This window comes from Haemorhous mexicanus, chromosome 7 (genome assembly GCF_027477595.1).
Source record: "Haemorhous mexicanus isolate bHaeMex1 chromosome 7, bHaeMex1.pri, whole genome shotgun sequence".
NCBI lineage: Eukaryota > Metazoa > Chordata > Aves > Passeriformes > Fringillidae > Haemorhous > Haemorhous mexicanus.
In genome coordinates, this window is record NC_082347.1 from 29,832,815 (window position 1) to 29,860,189 (window position 27,375).

Genomic DNA, 27,375 nt, shown 5'->3' on the forward strand with positions numbered 1-27,375 from the left:
CACCCCACTGAGATGCTGAACCACTGTGCAAGGATCCAGTGCATGAACTTTGGGTTCACTGCCCAAAGGAGTTGCTGCTACTGGAAGGACAGGGAGTGCACTACCAAGGCAGGCATTTAAGTGCATGTCCCTAACTAGGCAGGACAGCCTGCTCAGCCAAGGAAGAGATAAAAAAAAACCTCAACAACCAACCAACCCAGCAGGAACTGCTGCCTTTTTCCTATACTAGGTAACCAAAAGCATAACTGATTAGCCAGCTGTCATTAATGGAGGCCTTTCCTAGCCCATTCAGCAAGTCCCACTGCCACTGTCTGCAGCACAGCCAAAGAGCACCAGTTTGGTCCAAGGTTTCTACAGCATTTTTTCTGGTTCAGCCCTCTTGCAGCTTTGTCTGACAGCAGAGTTAACACATTTCCAAGAAGCTAAATGGGGAAGGGGAAATGCAGACAGTTGTGGAGACACTTTGGCAATTGGTTAAACAAAACCTGTTGCACTAACTAAGAAAAAAAAAATTAAAGAAAGTCTACTTACTTTCACTTTATAGCAATTCAGAGCAACCAAGAGTCTCCAAGTTCACCCTCACAGTCTCTCCTTTGCTATGCAGATGGATAACATCCCATTCCCCTCCATGTGTGAGGTCAGAGGGAGACTAGGAGATTACAGGGAGACAGAGAAGGTCCCATATGCTTATAAAATTCCTGCTGGTCCCTACAGAAACTGGCAGAAAATAAGCTAGGGCAAGGCAGGGTACTGCCAAGTGGGACAAGGCACCATGGCTGGGCATGAACCACAGCAGAAGCCATCCCTAACTTCACAAAAAAGTGCCAGATCTGATAGTAAGTTGCTCACAAAAGAGACCGATGTTATGTATTTAAGAATCAGAAATATAAGCATTTGCATTTGGGTTTTTTTATTGTTTATAGTCATTTAAAAGGTAGAAGTTTTTAGAAGTTTGCAAGTAAGTCAGACCCAGGCCCTCACAGCCCTCACGTCTTCCAGCACAACCACCAAGCTATGGAAGTGCTGTGATTCACACAACTCCAGTAACCTCATGGGAGAGCCAGCACCTCCAATCAGAGCCAAGTGTGACCCAGAGCAGGGCCTCAACAGCAGTTTCAATAAGGACATGTGGCCAGGAGTACTGGACACCACACTATCAAGAGTAAGAGGATGGGGACACCAGAGTGTAGGGAAGTGCTGCACAGGCCTCATGTGGTGATAAAGCACAATGATATGGTCATAAACAGCAGTGACAAGACATGCAGACAATTGTTCTTCAGAGTGTTCAAAAAACCCTGTGTCCTCTGGGACCTGCACTGCCCTCAGCCTGAAGGAAATTCAGCTTTTATCTCTCCAGGAAGAGAACCAGCTTACAGGCTTTTCCCCTGGACAAGGTAAGAAGAGGCCCATCTTCTCTGATCAAGAGCTGTAGTTTGGAGATCCCCCACCAGGCTGTGACCAGTCAACCAAACCAGTGGAAATCAAATACTCATTTCAAAACCAGGACCAGCAAGCTGACCCAACAGTCAAGTGTCATGTGGCTTCTTCACAGGATGGGCATTGTGCGTCAATAAGGGTAAATCTGCCATAAGATTGTGGCGGATGGGGGGCAATTAAATCAACAATAGTGGCATCCATTGTTTGTGTTACTTGCCAACCACACCAAAAACCAGTTGCCAACTGGCTCCCAATGAGGGTACTGGAGCATCAGTCCATTGGGTATCTGACTCCCTCAATGTCTCAGTTTCTTTTTCTTCTTACGGTTCCGGTCCTCGCTGCTGTCATCTGCCTCACTGGCACTGGGTGTCACAGCCTGCTGGATGACCTTTTTCTCCACTGCGTATTCCTGGTCTTCTATCTTGGGCTCTCCCTTGACCAAGAACTCTCCTTTCCGATAGGATATGGAAACATTGGTCCGGGGGTAGGTGCCATAAACCCTCCGGAGATCATCCTTCACAAATTCTGGGAGGTCTTTCCTTGGCCCAAACACTTTTCCAAGCTTCCCCCATTGAAGCTCCCCTCTCATTGTGAAGCCTTCTGGCCACGTATCTCGATACTGATCTGACCTCTGGCAGGCAGCATAGGGATGGTAGTTTGCATAGGGGCTGTAGAGAGGGATAGGGACCATGGGAGGGAAGTGCCAGGTGTGGTATGGATGGATATAGGGATTGGAGGCACTATACAGATGATGATACTCCACCTGACCTCCTGCATAGTCAGGGTAGCTGTTCCTGTCCACCACAAAGGTGATAGGTCGACTGTAGAAGTTGTGCATGTGAATGGGAGGGAACATCACAGATCTGGACATGTCTTCTGCTCTCCCAGGCCGCAGTGGTGGGTAGGTATAAGCAGAAGGTGGGATCATGGCTGGGTAATATTCCCGTGGCACAAAGCTGGACTGGTACATTGTACAGGAGCCTGGGGTTTTACACAGGGGGCACTTCTTTTGAGAAGTTGCTAAGTCTCAAAAGCTGTGAGGACAGAAAGGGAAGACAATCAATTTATATTGGTTATACACATTTTGGGGTGAATAAGGAGATGCACTGTAAGCATACCAACTAATTAATAATTAATACAAGGAGCTCCCCACAGCTTGCAGGAGCAGTAACCTACCAAGAACAAGTGAGCCACATTGCCAGTGACTGCTTGTTAGCTCCACTGCAAGACATCATTTAACCCACACATCTGAGTTGCAAAGATGAGAACAAGCTGATATAAAGACCAGTGAGGGCAGAAGAGTCACCCTCATATCCTCATGACTTGTGTTTGCAGTGCTGGGAGGCAGCAAGATACTGCGAGGAGCTGAAGGCCGTTGAGCAGGCATAAAAGTGGGAAAGGCAGGCACAAGGGAAAGAAACAAAGCAAGCAGGCAAAAGAAAGGAAAGAGGCAACACAGCCCAACCCTGCTGCAGTTATGACAACTGCCATCCTGCCCAGACAAGGAAATCTTAAACAAATGAAAAGATCTTCAGCTGCCCTTGACTCTCTCCCCATCCTCCCAAAGCCCTGCTTTTACTCTGATAAGCAAACAAGAGCTGTACCTTTTGTTTATTTCTAGAGCAAAATCCAGGCACATCTACACTTCCTCTGACAAGTTCTCATGTACAGGTTTTCTTTCTGGTCTCACTAATTACCATTCACATTTAAGTGTACATTTACCTTGAACAACTCTGACCTACAGCTGAATTTGCTCCTAGCCTGCCCTTGCCAGATATCCAAGCACCCTCCAGGGCATGAAGCAATGTCCTCCCATGACTCATTATCCTCTCCCCTAGGGCCAGAAAGGAAGCTGTATATAGCATAGGGTTGTTTTATTTTTAAAGAATTTGCTATCAGAGACAGGAAAAGATCACGCATAGGACTATAGGCAGCAAACTGGATTTTTTTTTCCTCCATGAAGTTCAGATCCTGTGGGCTATTCTTGCCTTAACTAGAGTTGCCTCTCCCACAGGTGTTAACCAATAAAGAGATGAAAGTTCAGCTGTCCCCTAAGAGTTGCCTGACACAAGCAATGCTGAGTACTGCAAAATGGAGTTTTTTTTCTTTTTAGCTAGCACAAGTTCTTCCTTTTCCTAGAGGTTCACAATGTACATTAACTAGCTCAAGTCTTTTTTTTGTCATGGGTTCAGGGCTAGACACCTACACTCCACCAATGGAACAGCAGAACAGCACTGGAGTATCAGTTAAGACCAGGCAGCACTCTTAAACAAGACTTGCAGCCTTGGAGACAAAGCCATCACCCATAACCATCACCCCCTCAGACAGGAGGAAATGAAACAAAGTTCACAACCTACTTGCCTAACTTGCTCAGAATGATCACAAAAATCCAAAGAGATGTTGTATGTCAACAACAGCATAAAGCAGGCACGTGGAATAAATGGTCTCATCTTGAAAACCACTCTCAGCACCTCTTTAAATAGCTCATCCATGCATTCCTATTGAGATCCACACTTCTGTAAAGTGCTTGTATTTCAGAGCAAGTGGTCTGCACAGAGAGCATGCAGTTATTGCATCCATCATATGAAACAAAGCAAGCCGAGCTCATACCCCTTCTGCTGGGTCAGTGTGCTGTTCCAAGCCACTTAAGGACAATCCTGGAGAACCTGTTCACATCTAGCTGATGACCAGCTCTTGCTCAAAAGCTTCTGTAGCACCCTGAATTTTGGCTGTCAGCATCATTGCTCCCAGGTCTTCCTGGCAGCTGCAAGAAGGACTGACAGGCCATCTAAATCACTGGGGGTTTATCACAAGGGCAGCCTGAGCACAGCTACTAATTGCTTTGATTTTACACTGAAGAAAGATAAGGGGAACAAGCTGGAGTCTTAGCCAGGCAGGATGACCTACAAGAGGAAGCAAACTGAACAGATAAGAAGGGGGGAACAACATGAGGATTAAGCAGGGCTAAAGCGCTTCAGGGCAGCATTATCACATGCCCTACCACAGAAGCAAATACATTTCCCTGGAAGTAGATCACCCAGGGGGAGTGTGCTGACAGCCTACACAAGACTTCACAGCCCCGGAGGAAGTTTGCAAACCTGTCAGGGCAAGCCTTGACTGGGTGGCCTCTGCCAGGCCCCCCTGCACAGCTGCCTGCTGCTGCCCTGTCCCTGCCTGCTCCCAAGCACAGAGCTCTCAGACTGCCCAGCCACAGCCTTACCTGCAGAGGCACCGAGCCCCAGCTCCTGGCTTGCAGGGCCCAGCACTGCCCTGAACACTCGGGTGTGTTGCAACAAGGTTTTGGTATGCAGGAGGCACTCCTGCCCTGCGGAGCAGCACCCTGGTGCTCCCAGGGGCTGACAATCAGTTTACCCCACCATTACACAATTTCCTGTTGTTCATACCGACCTTCAGGCTACGGCATGACAAATCCATGTGTACAGGAGAAAAGGGCTTTGAGAGCACCAGTAACAGCTTGCCAGACCCCATCCCTCACTTACCAGGAAGTAAAAGCAGACACTGCTCCAGGCAAAACAGAGTTTGCCCAGAAGGCAATCATTTGTCAGGCCATCTGATGGCTGGAAGGCATCAAAAGCCAGATGCTTAAGAAAACCAACTCCAAACACCAACACCAAGTGGTACCACATGAGGAAGGAGTCCAATCCCAAGTTTCTTCTCCCCTTCCGCTTCTCAAGGAGACCTTATAGCACCTTCCAGTACCTAAACGGAGTCTCCAAGAAGGCTGGCAAGGGAATTTTCACAAGGGCAAGCAGTGATAGGACAAGGAAGAATAGTTTTAAACTGATGGAGAATGAATTAAAATTGAATATTAGAAATTAAAATTCTTTACTGTGAGAGTGGTGAGGCACCAGAGTAGGGTGCCCAGAGAAGCTGTAGATGCCCCATCCCTGGAAGCATTCCATGTGAGACTTGATAGGGCACTGAGAGCTCTAGTCTAGTAGAAGGTACCCCTGCCCATGACAGAGAAATTAGAACTGAATGATCTTTAAGTCCTTTCCAACTCAAACCATACTATGTTCCACCTGCTCTTCTCTTGTTTCTCCAGTACCAGCAGCCAGAGGCTGGCCTGGTCTTGCAAGTAAATACTTGACAGCCTCCAACTCTTCAGGACCAACTATGGGACCAGAAAAGGAGAGGGGATCCTAGCTGATCTGTCTCTTCAGACTACCATCCTCCTTTGCTCCACTTTCAAGCTCTGTTACCCCTTGAGAAAAAAAAAATTAAAAATCACCACATCTGTTGCCCAGCACTTGAATGTTCTGAGCAGGAACAGGCAAAGCAGACCTTAAAGCTTGAGCTGAGCTCTGCTAAATGCTTGCCTGCTCCTGAGAGCCACTGACATCCATCAATACATGCCAGGTATTGGTGGCATAGATGGAAAGTCTGGATGGGCAGACAGCAGGCTGTGCCTCGGAGCCAAACCTCCCCACTCCAGAGCACCTAGAGCAGTGGTTGGCAGCAGGGAACAACAAGGGGCCAACACAGCAAGAAAGGCCACAGCAAGAGACAAGGCAGCCTCTCCTTTTAACCCCTTCCAGCAGTTTTGACCTTGCTGGAAAAGGGTTCAGATCCCACTTGGCTGGTGCTGAATGAGACACCAGGCACAATAAAAAGGAGAGAAAACTCCAAAGGTGATCACAGAAAACTAACATAAGATTGCCATCTCTTCTTGGTGAGAACATGATACTGCAGACTATTCCCAGACTTGCCAGAGCTGACTCCAACAATTCCCTTACCCACTGCCCCAGTCATCTGGCAGGGCCTTTCCCTCCTCAAGCATCTTGGTGGAGGTCAAGTGGACCGACACCACAGCTCCCAAAAAAAGGCCTGCCAAGCAAAGCATGCTTCACACCAGCTGCCCCACATAGAGTTGCTATGGAGCAACCAAGCAATGTTTGCAATACAAAACTAGAGAGGACATTTGATAAGAGAAGCTTTTTTTTTCAGCCCTCTCAGTTACTGCAGGTGATGAAACCACCACTAGTTAAAACAGAAATGCCCAGGTCTGGTAGGGCTTTCCTAGTATCTAAAGCAGCAGAAATTATCTACTAAAAATACGGAAGATCATGGTTCTTCTGAATGTCTCAGGGAAGTAGAGCTTTACTATCACCTAGGCTAGCTTTGAATTTGGTGAGCTTTCTTTTTAGGTATTTGTGGAACACAAGAGACCACTGTGAGCTACAGAAAACAGAGGAAAGAAAATTTTAAATTCCATGCTAGACTTCACATTCTGTAGGAGAGAGACTGAAGTGAGCTTGACTGTATCATGGGCAGTACCAACACACAGGTGTGCCACAATACCCAACATGTGAAATTCATACAAGTATCTCACGTGTCTGGAAAGACTGGTTTCACCAAGTCCTCTGTCCAGCAGACAAGGGTTCCCAGGTCAGGCTAGCAGTTTGGATGGGTTTAGATACTGCCTCAGGGAATATGCTGCAAGCCAACACAACTGTAGAGACACTGGGCCCATGGGAGAGGACATTACCATCTAATTTACTGGAACTCTCTACCCAGACTATTTTCACCTCATTCCATAGCCCTGTGATCAGCTCACAAACAAAGATACCATTAAGTTACCCTTTCCTCTGTTCCAGCACTCAAGCTTTCAGACTATTTTTTCTAGCTTTTTTCCTGACCTCCTCCTCCTCTCCCCATCCCACAAAAAACCCACAGATCTCCCACCATTGCTCTGTAATAACTCCCAAGGGTACAGGGATGAATACTGCAAAAGCACCAATTTCCCCCAGCCAAGAGGATGAAAAAGAAATTATTTATTTCCAGTTAGTTTCCCCATTTTAAGCAGAGTCTGCAAAATTGTTGCCACCTTACAAAGCTTTGGTAAAGACTTTTTTTAAAAAAAAAGCCCCAAACTTCAAGGACTGCTTAAAGTAAGATGTTAAAATTGAATGTTTTTATGCAGCCAAGGTTTGTCTTCCATCACTCTCTGATGTCAGTCCCACACACATCCAGCATTCCAGTAGCTGGAGATAGTGCATGGGAGAATATCATGACAAAGCAGTTTCATATTTTTCCTTGTCACTTCTATCTCTTTATTGCCAACTTAAAGTCATGCTTGGTTTGAAGTCTTTTCAGTAAAACTCATCCAGGAGAAGATTCCCAAGTACTTCTTGGGGAGGTGGGAAAGCAGTACAAAAAGCCACACAACACAATAACTTTCATCCTCCACCACCAGTACTGATCCTCAGGACAGAGGCACTTGGCTGCCTTCCTAAACGGGATGCTTTCTCTTAGCTAGACATGCCTGGCAGCAACACAGGAATTCAAGGAAAATGCAATAGCTCATTAAAAGCTAGGCCTTTTCAGGCCTTCATTTTCATCTAGAGGACCAGATTCCCATAGTAGCACTGCTAAATAATGGAATAACTTGCATTTTGAACACAAACCCACTCACCTCCTCAACATAAAATAGCACCACATTTTGCTACACTCCCTAAGAGAAAAATCAACCCACACTGCTCCAGCAAAATACTCCAAGTGTTAAATACTCACACAAGGGGTTACTGCATCACACCCAGTTCAAGATACCAGCAGACAGCAGTGATTAACAGCAATACAAATCAATGCTGTAGAGAACAAGCCTCCACACATCACTAACCCAGTCTGAGGAACTCCCCCAGGAGTGCTGAGGTTCTGACCCTGTTTCCCCTCACCCCTCTTTCTATCAGGAATTACTTCACTGTCCAAGCCAACTGGAAGAACATCACAAGCACAGCTGATATAAGAGCGCCATGAACAATCCCTTCAGCTCAGCCAAGGGGGAGAATTTAACTTCTGAAGCCAGAAGACACCAGTCTCACCCTGCTGTTACTAGTGCACCATGAAGAAAAGAGCTCCAGCTGGCATTGGTAACTCTGGAAATAGCAGCTAATGCGTTTTACAGTCAGTCACCCCTTATAGAGGCCCTTTGAAGAGGGAATAGATCCATTTCAGCTATTCAAAGCAACATTCCCAGAAAGCACTGAAGTCTAGTGTGGGTCTGGCATTTGTTTCTGAGGTCTGTGCAAAGCCCAGACTCTATATGAAATCAAAACACCAGGAAAAAGCCAAGTCATTGCAGAGCAAGTCTTTACTTGACAGCCGTTATCCAAAAACCACCTCCCTGCATAACTCTGCTCAAATAGCAGTCAAATGCAACTCGCTGGTGACAGAGAGGTTTGGAGCAGCCATTCCTACTCAGACTGCAGCTGCTGAGTAACACAGCAGCTCTGGAACAGCTGTGCCACCAAGAATAAAATGTGATGAGTGTTACCATAGGGTGACTGCATCAGCAGACAAGGCTATAGAAAACATCCCTGCCTGCTGCCAGGTGATCCTGACACTGTTGCCTATTCAGCCTCTCCCTGGGCATGCATCTGCTGCACCATAGTATACATTTTGGATATACTCCACAGTTTCTCTTTTTCTGACCCATTCTCCTTTCAGCTTAGCCTAACTTCTGTGCTATTAAAGCTTCTACCACCACCATTCTCATCTTCCCAGTAACTACTGCAGGCACCCTTTACATCAGATGTTTTCCTCACCTGAGATTCAAATCTGTGTCCCATGTCTCAGTACCCCAGCCATCATGTTATTTCTCATTTAAACCCTTTCCCAGATGCAGCTGTGTATGTAGACACTAGTCTTTTTCTTTAGTTGAGCATATTTTAATGTGTATTTCATAGCAGCATTCAGTTCTAAGGATCACCTCCATGTTAAAACACAGCCTGCACACACCTGCTGCTCCTCTCACTCAAGAGTTCATCTGACACCCATCATCCCCATCCACACATCATCTTCAAAGATCTCACTACCAGTTAGCTCAAGCTTCCAAATTAGGAGGTCCTGGTTGAGCCCCCAGCTGTGACTTCTGCACAGCTATTCCCCTTCATATTACAGTGTTGAGGGAACAGACTCAGGGCACTAATTATATCAAGCACACCAATAAGTCAACTAAACAGCCAATAACTTCATTAATATGCCAGTAGCTTCTCATGGCTATTTATATCACTTTGCACACCGCTATGAAGCTACTAATCAAGTCTTACAAACCACACATGATGCTGTTGAGTCACCCTTCCCTCCCACACCACTTAGCACTAGGATGCACATCTACCCCACTTTGCTCTGCCCTCCCACAACAATTCTTTCCAGCATTGACTTGATGTAGAGTCCAGCAGGTTGTTCAAAGAGCATCACTTCAGCAGTCCTGTGAGCTTGGGTCCTTAGGCTTCACAATCATCTGGACACCTGCAATCCTTCAGTCAGCTGATCTCACCTTTGTCTCATTTTATACATTATTCTCTAATTTCAGGATCCACTTTTTCTGCCACATTCATGCTTCCTTTACCTCAGTCTCCTCCCAAACAGCCAATCCACCCAGATTATTTCTTCCTCAGTTTTGCCACATCCATAATTAAGCCTGACAATTCTGATATCGTCACCTTGGTAATCTCAGCCTTATATGGTATTACTAATGTGGTGCAGGTGGCCTTGAAAAGTTTTACTCTGCAAGAGCTGCTTCAGACAGTCCATAATTATTTGGTTCCTCCTGGTTATATATTGTTTACTTTACACACTCCAAGACAAATCATTCCATTCCAGCCTTAATTCCCACGCCCAGCTCCAGTTACCTACCAGCACTTTCTTATCTTACACAAAGACAGTTTGCATAACAGAGCAACAAGTTTTGTACTTCTACAGCATCCTACTCTCACAGCTGCTTGATTACTAGTCTTTGTCCTTAAAGTGCTCTTGGGAGAGTCTCCTGATATCCTGCAAAGGAGTTAATGGACGACACAGCCTGGTTCTCCAGAGGGAGGTTGTGCCCACAGTGGATTTCCTCTGTTAATAAACATCAGTGTCACAGAACACTATTTTCATTTTAACTCTTTCTTCTTTAAATAGATCCTGTTCCCACTTATCCTGCACTGAGGATGGATATGCAGAAGTACAGAAGGCATAGTCTTATGCATTTGCATCTTCCCAGAGTGTCAACACCCTAAACAGTAGGACAGGGCAGGAAAGATTATCCACTCTTTGGGGTTGTATTACATACAACATACCCCTCTGGCATATAAGGGGGGGTTTCTGTTACAACAGCAGCACACACTGCATTTCTAGTGTAAGTTCAAACATCTGAGCTAGAACTACCCATGGGAATACTGCTCTTATTGCATCCCCAAGGCAGACAGCTGCAGTATCTGCTGATCTACAACTTTGTTACAACTTTAAAAAAACCAACCAACTACCTTCTGTTATGGTCTTTAGAGAATACAGAACATAGGTCACAAATAACATTGTTGATTTTTTAAAATAGGAATCAAAAGAAAATCTCGTGTTTCCAGGAATACAATCAACTCAAAGACTTTTCTAGTTCATTTTTTTCCAAATTAACGTGTTTAAAGCCTCTCATCACACAACAATAATGATTTACGTTAGTATCGTTCACAAGCAGGTGGTGCTAAGAATATTACAGAGTAGAGCACTGGCAGGAGTCAACACTACAGCCAAGTTATGATACTGCACATGGACTAGCACCGATCAAACAGCAGATGTGAAAATGGCACCACCTGCAAAGGGGTTTGTGTTTTTAAGAAGCCAGGCAAAATACAGAATATCTCAGTCATACACAGCTCTGCTACTGCAAACATTAAAGGTAGCATACAACTGCAGAAACATAGCAAAACAGCCTAGTCTATAAGTGCAGAACACAGAGGGAGATTTGCTTGGCATATGTGTACTCACATGTGGAGAAAAGACAACCAGGAGAATGTGTTCACTTAACCAAGGAACAGTAGGACACACAACCTGATCCTAAGAAAGCAGGTTACTTTCCACAGGCTCTTTTTCATTGAAGTATCTTAGGGACACACAGGGAGGGAGGAGATGCCCTAAGATACTGCATTAGATCTAATGGAAGTTTCTCCTGTGGTAACCAAGGCAGCCAAACTTGCCTGAACATGCCCTTATACCTTAAGATGGCAACAGGAGGCTCATTCCTTCAGCAATTACATTTCGTGCTCAGACATGGAACAAGGATACAGGACACAGGCAAAGCAGCAGCTAAAATCAGCACATAAAACCAGCATGGAAAAACCTGAAAAAGCACTCACCAAAACTTCAGGTTCTTTCTCAAGTCAGCAAAACTTAAAGAACTGTAACCTTTAAAGCAACAGACTAACTAACACAGTGAAGAAAACGCCCCCCCCCCCACCATTAAACACTACAAAAAAAAAAAAAAAAAAAAAAAACCACAAAACAAAACAAACAAACAAAACAAAAAAAAAAAAACTAAACCCTCCACTGTTCTCTTAGTGTTCGTCCCCCCCAAGCTTTTTACTCACACACAGCCACAGCTAAGCAGGTATTTGTACTCACAGCTCATCCAGATCGTAATTAAGTAAGAAGCCATATCAGTGGCTCCCATCAGCACTACCTTATTGTAATCACCTGCACCGTGGTGGACCTTTACAGATAGAAATCTCCACAGGAGTTTTAAATGGGTGACTCCTGCAAGGTCAGCTCATCATCACCCAGCATAACAGCAGCAGTAGTGCAGCTCCTTTGGGATGCTTACTGATTCCGTGATCTTAGAGGTCTTTTCCAAACTAAATGATTCTTTGATTAGTGCCTTATACCTTGCTCTGCTGCAGGTGATCTCAGTAGCTGAAGCTAAATACCTACAAATCACTCTTTAATTACAAACTATGTTGATTACAATTAGTTGTCTGACTTCTAGGAATTTATAAAAATTACCTTCTTAAGAAGCTACTAGTAAGTCTAATGTGCAAAACCATTGGTAAGTAATAGGGCGCAATAATACCTTCCTGTGCACAGCAATTGGCTTTCGCCTCAATTTTTTGTGGTGAAATTTCCCCTGGTGAAATTTGAGAGCAGCTTAATGGAAGCAACTGTTGCAGTGAGAGACCAAAGATGATGCATATGCTGAACTTAAGAATTGCTTCTTTGAGAGAAAGGGCCACAGAGTGATCTTAAATGATAATGGACGATATTAGTCCCTATTTTCTGAAATACACAGGATGAATGGAAATTAATTGTGGGAGAGAAATATAATTTGCCAATGCCTAAGACCACAGACAGGATATTTGCTGGATTACTGCCCCACCTTCCCAAGCAGCCATGTATATATTTTTGTTCCCACTAAATTATTCTGCAGCTTGGCACATGCTCTTTGGAGAAGAGGAGGCTCAGGGGGGACCTCACTGCTCTTTACAAACCCTGACAGGAGGTTGTGATGAGGGGGAGGCTGGTCTCTTCTACCATGCCTATAGTGAGAGGGACGGAGGAAATGACCTCAAGCTGGGACAGTGGAGATTCAGATTCAATACTAGATTTTTTTTGTTTGAGTGATCAGGTATTGGAATTGGTTGCACAGGTGGTGGAGTTGCCATACCTGGAGGTTTTCAAGTCTGGAAATGGCACTGGGTGATATGGTGTAGTGGCTCACAGGTAACAGTGGTGGCGATGGGCTGGCGGTTGGACTGGTTAAACTTGAAGATCTCATACAATATTGATGATTCTACGATGATTCTACGATTCCCTGTCTCCAATCGCTGGCGTCCTGGCCAGGCCGCGTTTCCATGGCGACAGGCGGACTGACCATAGAGGTGGCGCCACACCAGAGAGGCTCGTGCGGCTGGGGGCGGGGATATGCAAATAAGGGAGCAGCGTGCCCTCACACGCGATGGCTGCCGGGAGATGCTGGCGGCTTCACTTGCCAGGACGCAAAATGGCCGCGGGGCGGGGCTGAGGATGCACATGCGCGGCTGCGCCGTGCGATGGAGGAGCGGCGGGGGAGCGCCGGTACCGGACGCAGGTAGGAGGCGCCGAGGCGGCGGGCGGGCGTCTCTCTCGCCTCATCGCTGGCCCCGGTCTGTCTCTCTACCTGTAGTGTGGTAGGGTGGCAGATCCCTCGTCCGCTCAGTAAGGTGCTACGGGTAGGGTGGGAGAGACACTACCCCTCGGGGGGGCGCCTCTGTAGAGTAGGGGGGACCCCCCCCTTCCCTGCAGTGGTAGAGCCCTGGTGGATACTTACCTCTGTTATCGCGGATGATCCCACTTTGGGCTGGGGGGTGCCATCGCACCTGGGGCTTAGTGCTGGAGGCGGTGGGGTCTGCCTCCCGGCAAGGAGAGGGGACTCTGGCATTGCCCTCCTCTCCCGGAGCGTGCCGCGGGTCTCTGGTGTCCCTGTTACGCCTTCCCTTTACCTGGCAGGCTTCAGCCCACTGCTATGGAGCCTGCGGGAGAGCCCACCAGGGAAGGATGGCAGCGCCTCTGCCTGGCCACCCCTTCCTCTACCAGGGTTGCCAGGTCTCCCCTCAGCGTGGAGAGCCCCTGCGGATGAGGCACGGGGATGGCGGCGCTGCTTTGGCTGCGCTGCCCAAGTCACAGTGTCCCCGTGTCCAGCCTGACTCGGCAGGCATCGCCTGGTTCCCCGCGCTCCTGTCCCGCACAGGAGGCCAGCGGCTGCAGTTGGTGACCCAGTCAGTTTCATGTGGCCTTGTGGCTGCAGCTGGGACCCTGCGGAGGGACGGTGGCCTTGGAGGTTGCGCAGGTGAAGAGAATACCTGTTCCCGGGAAGCTGTGTAGCAGAAACTCCTGGTGGCTGCACCTGGCAGAGTGGTGAAAGTTGCTTCTCACTTGGAGTTTCCTGTCAAGTCTTAACAAAGAACAGGCAAAATATATGCAGTAATCCCCTCTTATAGCTCCTTTGAAGCAAATCTTGGGGTTTGTTTTCATTGATGATTTCAAATTTACTTCTAGTTTTGTAATTTGAGGCCAGAGTTACCTGGCTTTGGTTCCCATCCTTGTGCTGTGAGGTCCATTACAGGATTAGAGCTTATATTGGCAGCAAATGATCAGGAACAAGTTTTTTAATACATCTAACACACTTCCTTTACACTGTAAAACAATGAGTTCTTTAGACAGGGGATGTTGCGTGCTGTGAGGGTAAAAGCCTTGCCAAGTTCCAAGGCTATGAGATTTGCCCTGTTATCTCTATATTGACAAACCTTGTGCTCTTATTAGGGAATGAGATCTGATTGAACAAGATTACTCAGCTGGAGCACAGCTCCATGGAAGCTACCAGCTGGTTCAAGGTATTAATTGTCTGTGTGGCATTTGTGTTTGCATGTATGAACTCAGCAGGGGTGATGGAAGCACATGATTGCTTGTAATAAGAAGGGTATTACTTAACCTCATGATGCACAGTCATCGATGATTGTTGAATTGGTAAACAGTACTGGGAAACACCCTCATAACCTCTTTCAGTCATGTTTCCATGCCTGATCCAGGTGGTTTCAAAGTTTTCATTTCTTCACACATCAGATACAAAGCTGCTGGGAGCCTGCTTTGGGATGTTTGTTCACGTTTCACACAGGATTGTGTTTAATGTTCCCTCAGGAGTCCTTGTTAGTAAGGGATTATCTGAGGGTGTTAGGAGGGTTTCAGGAGAAGTATGGAGTGGAGAAACTGAGAGCCTTGGAGTTATATTCATCTCTAAGGGCGCATCAAAAGGGTGCACAGTATCAAAGTTTTGTCAGAGGAGCCTAAATTTTGTGAAGTGTATCCAGGAAGGCACTTTCCTGGGACAGAAATAGGATTTTGAGAGGTATTTTTTTGTTTAAGTGGAGGCTTTTTCTTTCATTCATTCACATAGCTGTGTGGTGGGATTTCTTGTTTTACTGACAGAGTTCTGCCAGAATCCAGGTAGCTTCATGGAGTGAGGACCCTCTGAGATGTCTTGTATTGTGGAGGTGTCCTGGGGTACCATGTGTGGGAGGGAAGGAGTGTGCAGAACCTGGTCTGTGCTCCCAAAATGGGCTCGTTACTGACAGATAACCCTGACCAGACAGAGACATCCATGACTGTCACTTGCAGGCTCTGGGAGAAGTTGATGTGCCCAGCACCAGGTGTTTTGCTGGGATAGGTCACAGGACATCCGCTCTTCCACAGGTGCAGCTCCAGCCCAGCTTCCCTGTGAGTGGGGCCAGACCCCCAGCAGCCAGGTCCTGTCTGGCTGTGACAAATGTCTATAAATAGGGTTTTCTCTCAGGTGGTTTTTCCAGCTGCTGGGTGGATTTATTGTGGCAGTTGCAGACGTACAGAGCTGGCTTAGTAAGCCCCTCAAAACCCAGAATATGCAGCAGAGGCAGTGTAGTGGCAGCTCTAGCAAGCAGAGACATATCCTGAAGTATTATTTGGGATTCCAGCCTGCATTACCCACACAGGGGAGAATGAACATGAGAGCCATCCTGATACTGCAGTCAGGTCTGCAGATGGCTGTTTCAGGTTGCTGAGTGGCAACTTCAGCTCATAAAAATCATCTGGCCCTGCTTAAAAGGCTTTCTTGAGCCAAGATTCACATGTATGGCTCTGCTGCTGGCTCAGTACAAGTGGCTTCAGCTGTGGAAGGCTGGAGCTCAGCCTTGTTGTAAGGCCAAAGCATTGCCGAATCACCACGGGACCCGAGGACTCGTGCATCCAGCTGTGAGCTGGCTAGGAACTTTGAGCACATGTGTGAGCCCCAAGCTGTGGTGTGTTCCAGACACAGCTGTATGCCAGCACTCTCAAACAAAAGCAGTGCTTTCCTGGTAGCCAGTATTCCAACATCCTCCTCAGGAAGATAAGATCTGTGGACGTCACTGGCAGGAGCCAGATGTCAAATGCGGAGGAGGAAGTTTCTCAAATAAAGACTCATTGCTTTTTAATTTATGAGCTTGTTGCTTTATGACTGTGTTAGAGGTTCAGTGTGAATGAATGATGGCTATTCCCTCCTGCAATTCCTTTTCCTATTCCTTCTTACAGCCTCATGTTGAAAAGTTCTGACATACTCCATGAATAATTCTCCATCCCAAGGAAAAGGTTATGAAAATACCAGTGTGGCAGTAACACAGTCCTTTGGGTGTAGAAGTGAAATCTGCTTTTTAAAGTCAACTGTGATTTGTTTCTTTTTAACTGCACATTTGCAGATGAGAAGGGAAAAAATATCTATCAAATGACCTAATGACTATCCTAGCAAAAGTGACATCACTTGCAAATATCAGCTGGCTGGAGAGGTTGCACATCTGTGAAGGAGTGATGAGGGAGCAGAAAGAAAAGAAGTGGAACTTCACCCTCTTTGAACAGTGCTGTAGCATTTATATGACAAAATGAGGTGTGTCTGGAAATTTCAACAGCTGTGGTTTGTGCAACATGTGCTCAGTGAAGCACTTTTTGGATGGGGACAGCATGAATTACAGCACTGAGACCAAGTCTTGAGCAGGCTCTGCTTTCACACAGATTTTGGATAGCAAAGGCAAGCCCAGGATAAGAATCACTCTAGTAGATCACACTGTTAGTCTGTCTCTCCTCATATCCTGCCCCGCGGTGGCAGCAGGAGGTGCTGTTTAGGGGGAGAGCTCAGGAGTCTGGGCACCATTTATGGCCTTTCCACTTGTCCACCCCCAGCCTGCACAGCTGGCTTGGGGCAGTTAGAGGCAATTTCCCTGCCTTGTTCCCTTTAATAGCTGTTTGTGTACGGCTGTTTTCTGTGAATTTGTCTAATCCTTTGAAGCTGCTGCCCAGCTCTCTAATGTCCTTTGTTAGGGAATGTCAGGTGTTTACTACCTGCCAGGTAAAGAAATATTTTTGTGTGCTTTAAGCTGACTTCCTGCTAGTTACAGTGAGTGTTCCCAGTTCTTGTGTCCTGACAATTCCATGAAGGGGCTCACCACACTGATGTCTTCATCTGCTCTGCTGTCAGTCTTCCACAGAAGACTTTTGGTGAGAGACAGAGGACTTACCTCTGGGGCAGGGGACTTGCCTCGTGCCTTAACTCTCCCTTCTTCTTAACCTTTGTCTTTATGCATTGTGACTCCTTTCCAATTCTTGACCATACAAAATGAAATTTCCCCTTGAGTCTTGTCTGTCTTTAATTACGTCTGTAAAGGTTCATTGTCTGGCTCAATTCTCTTCCAAGCGGTGTCTTCCTTTTTTCTGGCCATGGATTTTGGCCTGGCAGGGATGCAGAATGGTGTCTGAGCTCCACAAGGGCTCTGCAGTTGGATCCAGTTGAGGTCTAGTGCTTTGGCTGGGAGTAGAACCGAGGTGCAGTTTCAATCTAGTGATGTAATTGATTGGAACAAATGCTGTTCCTGCTCCTTCTGAACTAGTTATGAGGAATTCCTTGGCCTAGGCAGAGCAGATGGTTATTTTTGCTTTTCTGATCTTGCCTAGAAGTGGTCAGACTCATGGCTTCAGGGAAATGCTTAATGGGACTGTCCTTTCATCAGGTTTCATACCCAGACGTTTATTCTTCTGCTTGATTTCCTGCTTGGACTTGCTGCAGCTGGTGTTGCAAGCCCAAGAGGATGGTGTGGTGCGTATGTTCCTATTTCTTATGTGTTCAGTCTTATCCCACATTGCAAAGCCCCCATGATGTATCTGAGTTGGGTGAATGCAGACCCTGGAGGGCTGAAACAGGAGTGGCACACAGCCCTTTATCTTGCTTTTGACAGTGCCAAGATAACAACCTTTTTGTCACCCTTCATGTGAGTGCTGTGAACAGGGCATGATGGCATGGGCTGGAGAAGCTGACTTGTACTGATTTAAGAAACCCTTATGTCTCACATAAGTGCTTTGTGTTTTGCCTTGGGTCTGTAGCAACTGGTGTGTGAGAGAGAGCTCAGCCTGATAAGCACAAGAGAACATTTCTGGCCCCAGCTCCTGCTCACAAGCTCTAGTCAGTGCAGGTGTGAGGAGTCCTCCTCTCACACTCAGCCCCTTGTGAACATGCAGTGACTTGTTCTTGTCTAAGGCTGCTGTGTCCACGTGTTTTATTTCTGTATATATTGCCATCCAGCCAAAGCATCTTTATTTCAGACTATGATCCTAAGACTTAGGCCACTCCAAGACAAGCTGAACGACTGCTAAGGCACTTCTGGTTACTTTTATTGCTTGATGGCAGCATGCCTGCTGCAGTTGTGTTTTGGTCATGTCTCTTCATGCCACAAAGCAGCAGCACTGCTCACCATAAATAACTCCTGTCTGGGCCAGCCCAGGTGCAGTAAGCTGTGACTGCCTGGGGAAAGCATTGTGCACATGTGAGGTTACATCACAGCTCTTGTCATTTTTATTTGGATGAAAATTTACGTGAGTACCTAAAAATACCAGTGACTAGGTGTGTTTTCTGAAGGCTGCTTTGTTGTTTGCAGCTATCTAGCTTGATTCTTCCTCTGACCTTGCCTTTAAAGAGCTGGATTAATTGTCTGCTTGCTGGATAACAAAGAACATTACAGGGTAAAGGACAGGGCAGGCTGCTCAGGAGGAGGCAGCCACACCCCCAGGAGCCCAACAGCCTGGCTTCAGCTTAATGAAACAGCTTTAGTGCAGCAGACAGCTTCTAGTCTCTTAAATTCCCTCCAATCCATTTTGTAGCAGCTCCTCTAAACAATACAAATTCTGATTGCTGCATACAAAGATTTACCAATTAACTGGATTCACCTTTTACTTTATTTAAAAAAATGAATCTGTTTTCATTTTATGTTATTTATTTCTTTTCTCTCCTGCAGGAGCAACAATGGATTGGCCACAACAACAATGTCGTAGGTGTTGGGAGAAGACATCTCACCTGAAATGGAGGTGATCGAAGGAGCTGAACACTGACTGCACCAACATGGGACTGCGACTGCTGGCTTGTCTTTTCCATTTGCCCACTGCAGTGATCTACGGGTCTCTGTCACTCTTTGTTTCCATTTTGCACAACGTGTTCCTCCTGTATTATGTGGACACCTTCGTCTCTGTTTACAAGATTGATAAACTGTCCTTTTGGATAGGAGAGGTTAGTTTTTTTCCATCAGTTTCTGTGCTCTTTAAGTAGGAAACTCTGAAACCAAGACTGCTCCTTGCTAGAAATGTGAAAACTGTTAGTTATAACAGCAGTGTTCCCTTTTGGAGATGGAGCAAGGGAGCCTTCCAAGTGCTAACTTAAGCTTTTCAGTTTTTCCCACTTATGTAAAAATAGAACAAGCTGGGACAGAAAATGCCTTTCCTCTGGGGATGTTGGGGTGTTTCACAAGCAGTGAAAACCACTGCCCTTACTGCCAGTTGCCCCAGACAGGAGCATCGTACAGTGGTGATGGGGCAGGGAAGGTGTGCTGGGACTGTTCCTGCTAATGGCTCACCATGCCAGCTCAGCAGAGCTTGCTTTGGTGACAGAAAGGAGCTGTCCTGTGAATTGTTTCCCTGTTCTGTTTTCTTTCTTAGACAGTGTTTCTGATCTGGAACAGCCTCAATGACCCTCTGTTTGGCTGGCTGAGTGACCGAGTATTCCTTAGCACACAGCAGTAAGTGAAGTTCAGAAGAGTCTGGGAAGTTGTTTAGACTCTGGAGAAGATGATGTCGAATTGGCAGCTTTAAAATGATGGTGTGGGAATGGCTTACTGGGCATGGAACTCTTAAATACCTCCTTTTTGTGACATCTTTGAAGTTTGGTGCTCATAAATGTTGTTCCAGTACTTGTCTTTTTAGAGAAAGTCACACACACTTATTGGGTGGATGTGGCCCTAATTTTTAACAGTCATGAGTGGTGCAGAACCTAAAATATGGGCATATAAAATCTCAAGCCCCTGCTATATGAGCAAGCCTGTTAATGGGGTGTTAGAGTGTGTTTGTACATGGTTTGGGAGGCACAAGGGGGAAAAATACAGTTATTTCCACATGGAATGCCTCAGACCAGTTGTTCCCAAACTCTATAGGATGGAAGGCAAGATAGCTCTGTATTGTTGGCCATTAGCATTTCTCATGTATTTATGTCAACATTTTAAGGAAAGTAGTGGTGTGGCTTCCTGCAATTAGTAAAAACTCATGAAAATCATTTACATTGCACAAAGTGCAGACAGTACAGCACTGTCAGGGAGAGAAATGCTCTAGAGAAAAAAAAATCCCTTTTTGGCCTTCCTAAACTTATATTTTCAGTGTATTCACTATTAGCTGAGAAGATATCCGATGTGGGTGGTTGTTACTTGAAGAAAAGCTGTATTTGTGTCTGTGCCACTTAGATTACTTCCTTGGAGAGGAAGAATATGTGATCATGCAGGGTTTTGTCCAGGTACGTAAAATATTTTTTTTTCTTCTGTTGCAGGGCAGGAGCAGAGATTTCGTCCCCTGAAGTAGTTCTGAAGAGGCTCAGAGCACTAAGCCACAATGGCCCCCTCTTTGCCATTTCTTTCCTGGCTTTCTGGGTTTCCTGGGCTCATCCTGGTTTGCAGTTCCTCCTTTGCCTTTGCATGTACGACAGCTTTCTCACCATGGTTGACCTCCATCACAACGCCTTGCTTGCAGACCTGGCTGTTTCAGCAAAAGACAGGACAAGCCTCAACTTCTACTGCTCCTTCTTCAGTGCCATAGGCTCCCTGTCTGTCTTCATGTCCTATGCAGTGTGGAACAAGGAGGACTTCTTTTCCTTTCGCATATTTTGCGTCCTGCTGGCCCTCTGCTCCATTGTTGGTTTCACCCTGTCCACACAGCTGCTCCGCCAGCGGTTTCAGGCTGATGGGAAAGCGAAATGGGACCAGAAATCAACCCTGAAAGAGTAAGAGTCATGAATTCTCAGCAGGGACAAAGGCCTGACATAGATCTGCAGCAAATAAATATGTGAGAAGATCCAGAATGAGGCAAAATTTGTAATTATCTCTCGTTCTTGTCTATTGATACAGTTTTCAGGATCAGCTGTCGCACTTGTCACACACCTCTGAAAATAGAGCAAAACTGTCTTGTGTCAGCCCTCGTCCAAACTGGAGGCAGAGGCCTAACCTGCTATATGTCCATCCAGTGTTTAGAACACGAAATGAGTTCATGTCTAGAGCACCCAGTGAGGCCTGTAAGTGGTAAAATGGTAAAAGAAGGAGCTTATGATAGCACTCATGCTTGAGCATGAGATCACATTGCTGCCCATGTCCTACGGAACTGGACAAGTGAATGTCACTCCCTGTCACTCACTTCAGCTGCCTGATAGTATCTGGGCTATTGGTAGGCCAGACCAAGCTGATTTTCCCTGTTCAGCTCCTTCCTCAGGTTGCCTCACTTGTCATCTCTTGTTATGAGCTGCCAGCATTATGCTGTAGAGGCAGCAGATCCTGATGAGATCTGCCAGGTGAGCTAACTGCAGGGACCTGGAAGAGGAATGGATGTATAGTGGAATGGCTGATAAGAGGAGAATGCATTTCTGGACAGAAAGGTCAATTTTTTTTATTAAGATGACAGATGTTCTTTGGGAGACCTGTTACCTGTGCTTCTTACTAGCAATAAGCAATCATTGCTATAGACTCCACTGTTTTGATTGGTCCAGGAATATGAAAGGTCAGGATGGGAGCTGAGAAGAGAGAGCTCTGCATCTGCAGGGGGAGAGCTGGGGACTCTGTCTTGGTGTGAGGGATTTATGGTTACTTTTTATCCCTCCTTTTCCTTTAGGCTGTACATTGAGAAACTCTCCGTCCCCCAGGAGAAGAGGATCACCCTGGCAGAGTATCTCCAGCAGCTCTCCCGGCATCGCAACTTCCTCTGGTTTGTCTGCATGAATCTCATCCAGGTAGGCACAGAAGTGACACGCTGCGATTCACAGGATGAGTGCTGGCTCTGGCTCTTTGAGATGGATGATTCAGCAGTGTGTAAGTTCCTGAGGAAGTGCAGAGATGTTCCCAGCACCCACTTGCTCTTGGAGCCTCCTGCACATGCTGGCTGATTCAGCAGCTGGTAGCCACTCTCCCTGCTTGTGAGGAGGATACTTCCTGAGCAAGCTGTGGGGTGCCCCTTCCTCTCTCTGCAGCATAGGCTGGATTATAGGGGCTGACTGAGCTCTGTGCGGCCCATATGGGGTGCAGAAGCACAGGGTCTGGCTTTAGAGAGAGGATGAGTTTAGGAGTGCTGTTTGCTGTGTGGCTGTCAGCATAGTCTCCTTTCCCTTTCCATTTTCCTGAGGCTCCCACCACTGTTCTCGCTGTCCAGCTGGATCCATCTCCCAGCTGGCTTTTACCATTTCTGTTCTTCATCCTCTTCAGTGATGACTACCAAATGCCGGCAGCCTGCCCAGCTTTGTGTGCTGCAGTCATGGCTCCCTGAGGATCTCTCAGTTTCCCTCAGGCAGCTGCTGGTCTGCATCTTTGTGTTCAAGGCTCACTGCCTTACCAATGTCCTCCTGCCAGCTGCCTCCTCCCTCCTGCCATGCCACTGTCTCCCCCAGCCTCATGGTCACTGCTGTCACCTGCTGGCCCTGTCTGCCCTAGCAGCACTGTGCTGTACAGCTGGGAGTGGGGCTGACTTTGGGCACAAAGTGGGCATAGCTGATGGCATTGCAGCTCTGCAATCTCAGCCAGCAGTGTCAGAAATGTCACAGCCAAGGTCTTGCTCTGCTGAAGTACTCCAGGCCTATCCTGCATGATCCTTTGGCATGGGGCTCCTAGGACAACAGAGCCCAGAGGGCTGTTAGCTTTTTCTGTTCTTTCTCACTGCTGTTCCTGCTGACCAGCTCGTCTGCATGCTGCCTTCACAGGTTTTTCACTGCCATTTTAATAGCAACTTCTTCCCTCTGTTCCTGGAACACCTGCTGTCAGACCAGATCTCTGTCTCTACTGGATCCTTCCTGCTTGGTGAGTTTCAGGTGGGACTGGAGGGAGCAGCTGAGTTACACAGGACCTGGCCCGAGTGTGGGTTTGCCCTTCCCACACTCCATCTGGGGAGAGGTGTGTTCACATACAGGACTCTGGGCTGTAAGATTCACACATGCACGCACCCCACATGTTTCCTGGGACCTTTGAATTGTCCTTTCTGGGCACAGAAGTAACTTGGAGCCTTTTCTATTAAGGACAAGCCTGATGTGCTGGATACCAGACTCCAGAGAGGTATTGCTCTGAGCACTAGGGGCTGCAGAATGCAGTGTTCCCAGGATACAGCAGAGAACACAGCGCTAAATTTTATCCGTTTCCTTCTGCAGCATACAGACCATTTCCAAGCAGCCACAGATATGCGGGCATTGGTACTAGAGTTACTCTGGGAGGGTTCTGTGCAAGCCAGGTCTGGTCAGGCAGTCCTGTCTCTCTCATTTCTGCTCCAGGGCTGAGTTGCGGCCTCTGCATGACACTGGGCAAGTCTTTTCTTCCTTTCTGTCCATGAGGTTGATGGAAGAAGGTCTCCCTCTGTAGGAAAGTGTGTGCTGTGCCACAAAGCCATGGAATAAATCTGCTACAGCCTTCTGTAAATGTGGAGGAGCTGCTCTGTATTGTCCAACTGGCAATAGGCAACCTTGCTGTCTCTATTGGTATTGTGTCTGGGGGCATGGTGGAAAGTGAAACTCCATCGAGCTGTTTCTGCATCTGTCTCTGCTCAGGTGTTTCCTACATTGCCCCCCATCTCAACAACCTCTACTTCCTGTCGCTCTGCCGCCGCTGTGGGGTTTACGCTGTGGTGCGAGGACTCTTCTTCCTGAAGCTGGCTCTGAGTGTTGTCATGTTCCTGGCAGGACCTGATCAGGTGTATCTGCTCTGCATCTTCATTGCCAGGTAGGCAAGCACTTCCCCTGCCCTCTGCTTCCTGTGAAGCCAAATGCGTTGTCTCTGTTTTAAGAAGAGGAGTGGAAGACAGGGAAGAGGGGGAAGGATCATACATAAGCCATGTGGTTTCCAGTTCTGACAACACATGGGACAGGTCACTGCGGAATCCACAGGCTGCCCTGCTGCAGAGTGAGGGAGGCAGTGATGTTCAGGAGGTCACAGACCAGCAGGACTAGTGGCAGCTTGCACCTGCATTTGCCAAATGCTGAGAGCTTCTCTCTTCCGCAGCTGCCTGTGAGCCACAGGCCCAGTGTGTCCTGTCCCCAGGCCTGTCTGTGTGGCAGGTCAAGACTGATCTGAGGTGCGGGGTACAAAGTCTTAGTGATAGTGGTGTTCCTCTTCTGTAACTAGGGCGCCTGAAATTCTTATTTCAAGTGTGGGGAAACCTTTTCCACCATTGCCATTTTTTCTGTCTGTCACATTTTCCCTGTCATTTGATAGCCCTATTCAGTGCTTTGCCTGTTGTTCTGCAGCAACCGTGTGTTCACAGAAGGGACCTGTAAGTTACTCAACCTGGTGGTCACTGATTTGGTGGATGAGGATCTAGTCCTGAACCGTAGGAAGCAGGCAGCTTCAGCCCTGCTCTTTGGGATGGTGGCTCTGGTCACCAAACCGGGCCAGACCTTCGCCCCTCTGATTGGCACCTGGCTGCTCTGTGCATACACAGGTAAGGATGCTCCTGGGGAAAGTAGTGGAGTAGAACAGGGCAGAGTTCAGTGTGTGGCACCTTGTGCTGTGCTCTGGGTGGGTGCAGAGGGCTCTTCAGTTGCTAACCTGTGCCTGGTCTCTGCATCTCCATGGCTGGTCACTCAAAGAGAATGGACAAAGATCCATCCCCACAGCCCCATTCTCACAAACTCTTCTCTGACACCAGGCTACGACATCTTCCAGCGCAACCCCCTGAACAACGTGGTGAGTGCCCAGCCAAAGCTGGAGTCTGCTGCGGCCTTGGAGCCAACTCTTCGCCAGGGCTGCTTTTACCTCCTCGTCTTTGTGCCCATCGCGTGCGCCCTGCTGCAGCTCCTCAGCTGGTCACAGTTCAGCCTGCATGGGAAGCGGCTGCAGGCAGTGAAGGCTCAGCGGCAGAGCCTGACACAAGGCCAAGCACCAGAGATCAAAACAGTCTAAGGGTGCCTGAGCCCTCAGGATGCTGCTGGTTCCAGGCTGGTGCTGGAGGGCAGGTGAAGGGCAGGGATGGTGGGCTGAGAGAGCCTGATGTTCATGGTTCAGCTGTGAAATGCTGTGATGCCAATGTTTGTTCATTCCAGGTGGTCATTACTGGGGAAGGCAGAGAGGTTCAGCATGTGAGGGGCCTGAGATAGATCGCTTGATCTCAGGAGCAAGAATATTTTATCCCAGCCTGTCCCAGGGAGCAGAGAGAGCTGCTCATTCCAGCAAAGAGGTGCTGGGTTGCAAGTGCTAGAAACAGACACATCCCCAATGCACTTCTCTGTGCTAGACATGGCTCTTGGGAGCCACAGCCTCTGCAGCTGAGCAGGAGGAGTCTGCACAGGGAGTCCTTCTTCACTAGAGCCTTTCACTCTTGTGGAATGGGGGGCTCCTGAGGGACCAAGTGACCAAAGGAATGATTATCAAACAGGAGCAAGGATGACAAGACCTTGAAGGCCTTTCCCAGTAACTGGTAGAACCCTCCCACTTGCAGTGCTGTGGTTCTTGGACCAAATCCACTCTTAAGCATTTGTTCACAGGACAATATGCTGCACAGCCAGGATCTGCTGGGTGTGCTGTTTTATGCTGAGGTTCCCTTCTCTGGCCTTGTAGAGGAAGTTGTTGCTGGCCTGGAAAAGGTGCTGGGCTTGAACTGAGCTCAGAGCCTTGAGCTGTATCATTTCACTGGGCATCCCATTGCATGTGTTTATCCCTCATTTCCCCTCCACAGCCCCTACTACTCAGTGCTGTCACACAGCTGTACTGTGAGCCCCCTCCCATTCTGGGCAACGTCAGGGAACCAACCTCTAACCCAGCCGCTGGAAGTGCCTCCCTGCCCAGGGCAATCCCAGGTGACCCGGTGAGGCAGCCTGGTGCCCTCCGCTCTTGCAGGAGAGCACAGCCTGAAGGAGATACCAGGTCTTGCTTTTGTGCCTTCGATTCCTCGTTGGAGCCTGTCTGACACAGTACTGGGCAGTCACAGGGTTGGGATTTTACCCCTGTGGGGAGGGGCAGACACCTCAGCTCCTCTGTGCTAGACAGAGTTAGATCATCTCACCTGCTGAGAGCAGGTCAGAGAGCTGCTGAGCCAGGGACCCAAGGAGAGCAGGTGCTTTCGTCTCCTTGGTTTTGGCTGAGAGCGGATGGACAGGTAATCACCAAAGGGGTCTCTGAGGCAAGGGAGTGACTCCTCAATCCCTGTGATGTGTTTGGTAGCAGGCAGAAGGGATGTGCCAAAGCCTGTGCCTGCCTGCTGCAGGAGGTGGGGGCTTGGCAGGCAGTGTTTGAAGCTGTTGCACGTTGAGGGATGTTGTTAGGTTAGTCCCAGGTTCCCTCTGGGGTCTCAGCCTGCCAGCTTGCCTCAGGACATGGCTGCCTTCTGTCTTGGACCAAGACATTCCTGCCATGAGGCTGCTGTAGTTCTTACTGGTTCAATCATAAGTTATTTGTGCAACTTCTAACCAAGTTTGAGACTGATTCTCCATTTCATAAATTAAAGATGATCTTTTTCTGAATTGCTTGATGATTTTCTTCTAGCCAGTGGGTCTAGCCTGGCTGGGTGGATGTGGTGCTGTGGGGACACAGCTGTGGCTGGGTGGAGACAAGGGGACAACTCCTCCACAAAACTGCCCTGAGGCTTGGCTGTTTCTGCAGGGGGCAGAGGTGATCACCTGCCGTTGAAGCGAGTCATCACTTACCCCTGCTGCTTTGGAAGGGCCCAGAGTTAGGTCTCTCCTGTTCCTACACCAGTGGGTACTGGGGACAAAATGGGACAGTCATAGCACTGGGCACTGTGTCACCTTCCCTGTGAGAACAACTCTACTCACTGCTCTCTCTCTGCGAACACCTGGGCTGGCACCAGCTCTTCTCACAACAGCAGTGCCATCACCCTTTCTCAGCCCAGGCCGCCCTTTTCCAGCCTTTCACCTGTCTGCAGTGACAGAAGATTCAGGGATAACACATGTAAAGGAGAGTAGATGTGGACATCATGGCTGCGGCCCAGGAATCTCCTCCCACAAAAGCCAGACCAGGAATGCAATCCTGGACCAAGGATGATGTCTCCTTGTAGTCTGGCCAGTAACAATTCCACACAGGCAAGAGAACACAAGTTACCTCCTTAAAATTGCAAATGTGGGCAGAG

The 27,375-nt window shown here is 47.7% G+C and overlaps 2 protein-coding genes across 5 annotated transcripts; one reads left to right on the top strand and one right to left on the bottom strand.

Moving 5' to 3' along the window:
- Window positions 1-893: 893 nt before the first annotated feature.
- Window positions 894-14,338, bottom strand: C7H10orf95 (chromosome 7 C10orf95 homolog). The gene is made up of 2 exons (XM_059851867.1): window positions 13,517-14,338; window positions 894-2,471 (listed from the first exon to the last, which is right to left on the bottom strand). Exon 2 carries the CDS (start codon window positions 2,405-2,407, stop codon window positions 1,733-1,735), a length of 675 nt encoding a protein of 224 aa, XP_059707850.1. The 5' UTR covers window positions 2,408-2,471; window positions 13,517-14,338; the 3' UTR covers window positions 894-1,732.
- MFSD13A (major facilitator superfamily domain containing 13A) lies at window positions 13,159-26,749 on the top strand. 4 transcript variants are annotated; one of them, XM_059851861.1, is made up of 10 exons: window positions 13,279-13,297; window positions 14,509-14,579; window positions 19,032-19,300; window positions 19,726-19,805; window positions 20,603-21,052; window positions 21,931-22,048; window positions 23,009-23,105; window positions 23,843-24,014; window positions 24,539-24,732; window positions 24,940-26,749. In XM_059851861.1, exons 3-10 carry the CDS (start codon window positions 19,136-19,138, stop codon window positions 25,191-25,193), a joined length of 1,530 nt encoding a protein of 509 aa, XP_059707844.1. In that variant the 5' UTR covers window positions 13,279-13,297; window positions 14,509-14,579; window positions 19,032-19,135; the 3' UTR covers window positions 25,194-26,749. The 4 variants fall into 4 exon arrangements, with proteins under 4 accessions (XP_059707845.1, XP_059707844.1, XP_059707847.1 ...); XM_059851862.1 differs by lacking the exon at window positions 14,509-14,579 and having other exon boundaries at window positions 13,159-13,297; XM_059851864.1 differs by lacking the exons at window positions 13,279-13,297; window positions 14,509-14,579 and adding an exon at window positions 13,387-13,409.
- Window positions 26,750-27,375: the final 626 nt, after the last annotated feature.

Coding starts and splice junctions, on each gene's coding strand:
- C7H10orf95 (XM_059851867.1), bottom strand. CDS start 2,407: ATGTACCAGTCCAGCTTTGTGCCACGGGAATATTACCCAGCCATGATC.
- MFSD13A (XM_059851862.1), top strand. CDS start 19,136: ATGGGACTGCGACTGCTGGCTTGTCTTTTCCATTTGCCCACTGCAGTG. Junction 22,049..23,008: donor TCTGCATGAATCTCATCCAG/GTAGGCACAGAA, acceptor CTGCCTTCACAG/GTTTTTCACTGCCATTTTAA. Junction 24,015..24,538: donor CTCTGCATCTTCATTGCCAG/GTAGGCAAGCAC, acceptor GTTGTTCTGCAG/CAACCGTGTGTTCACAGAAG.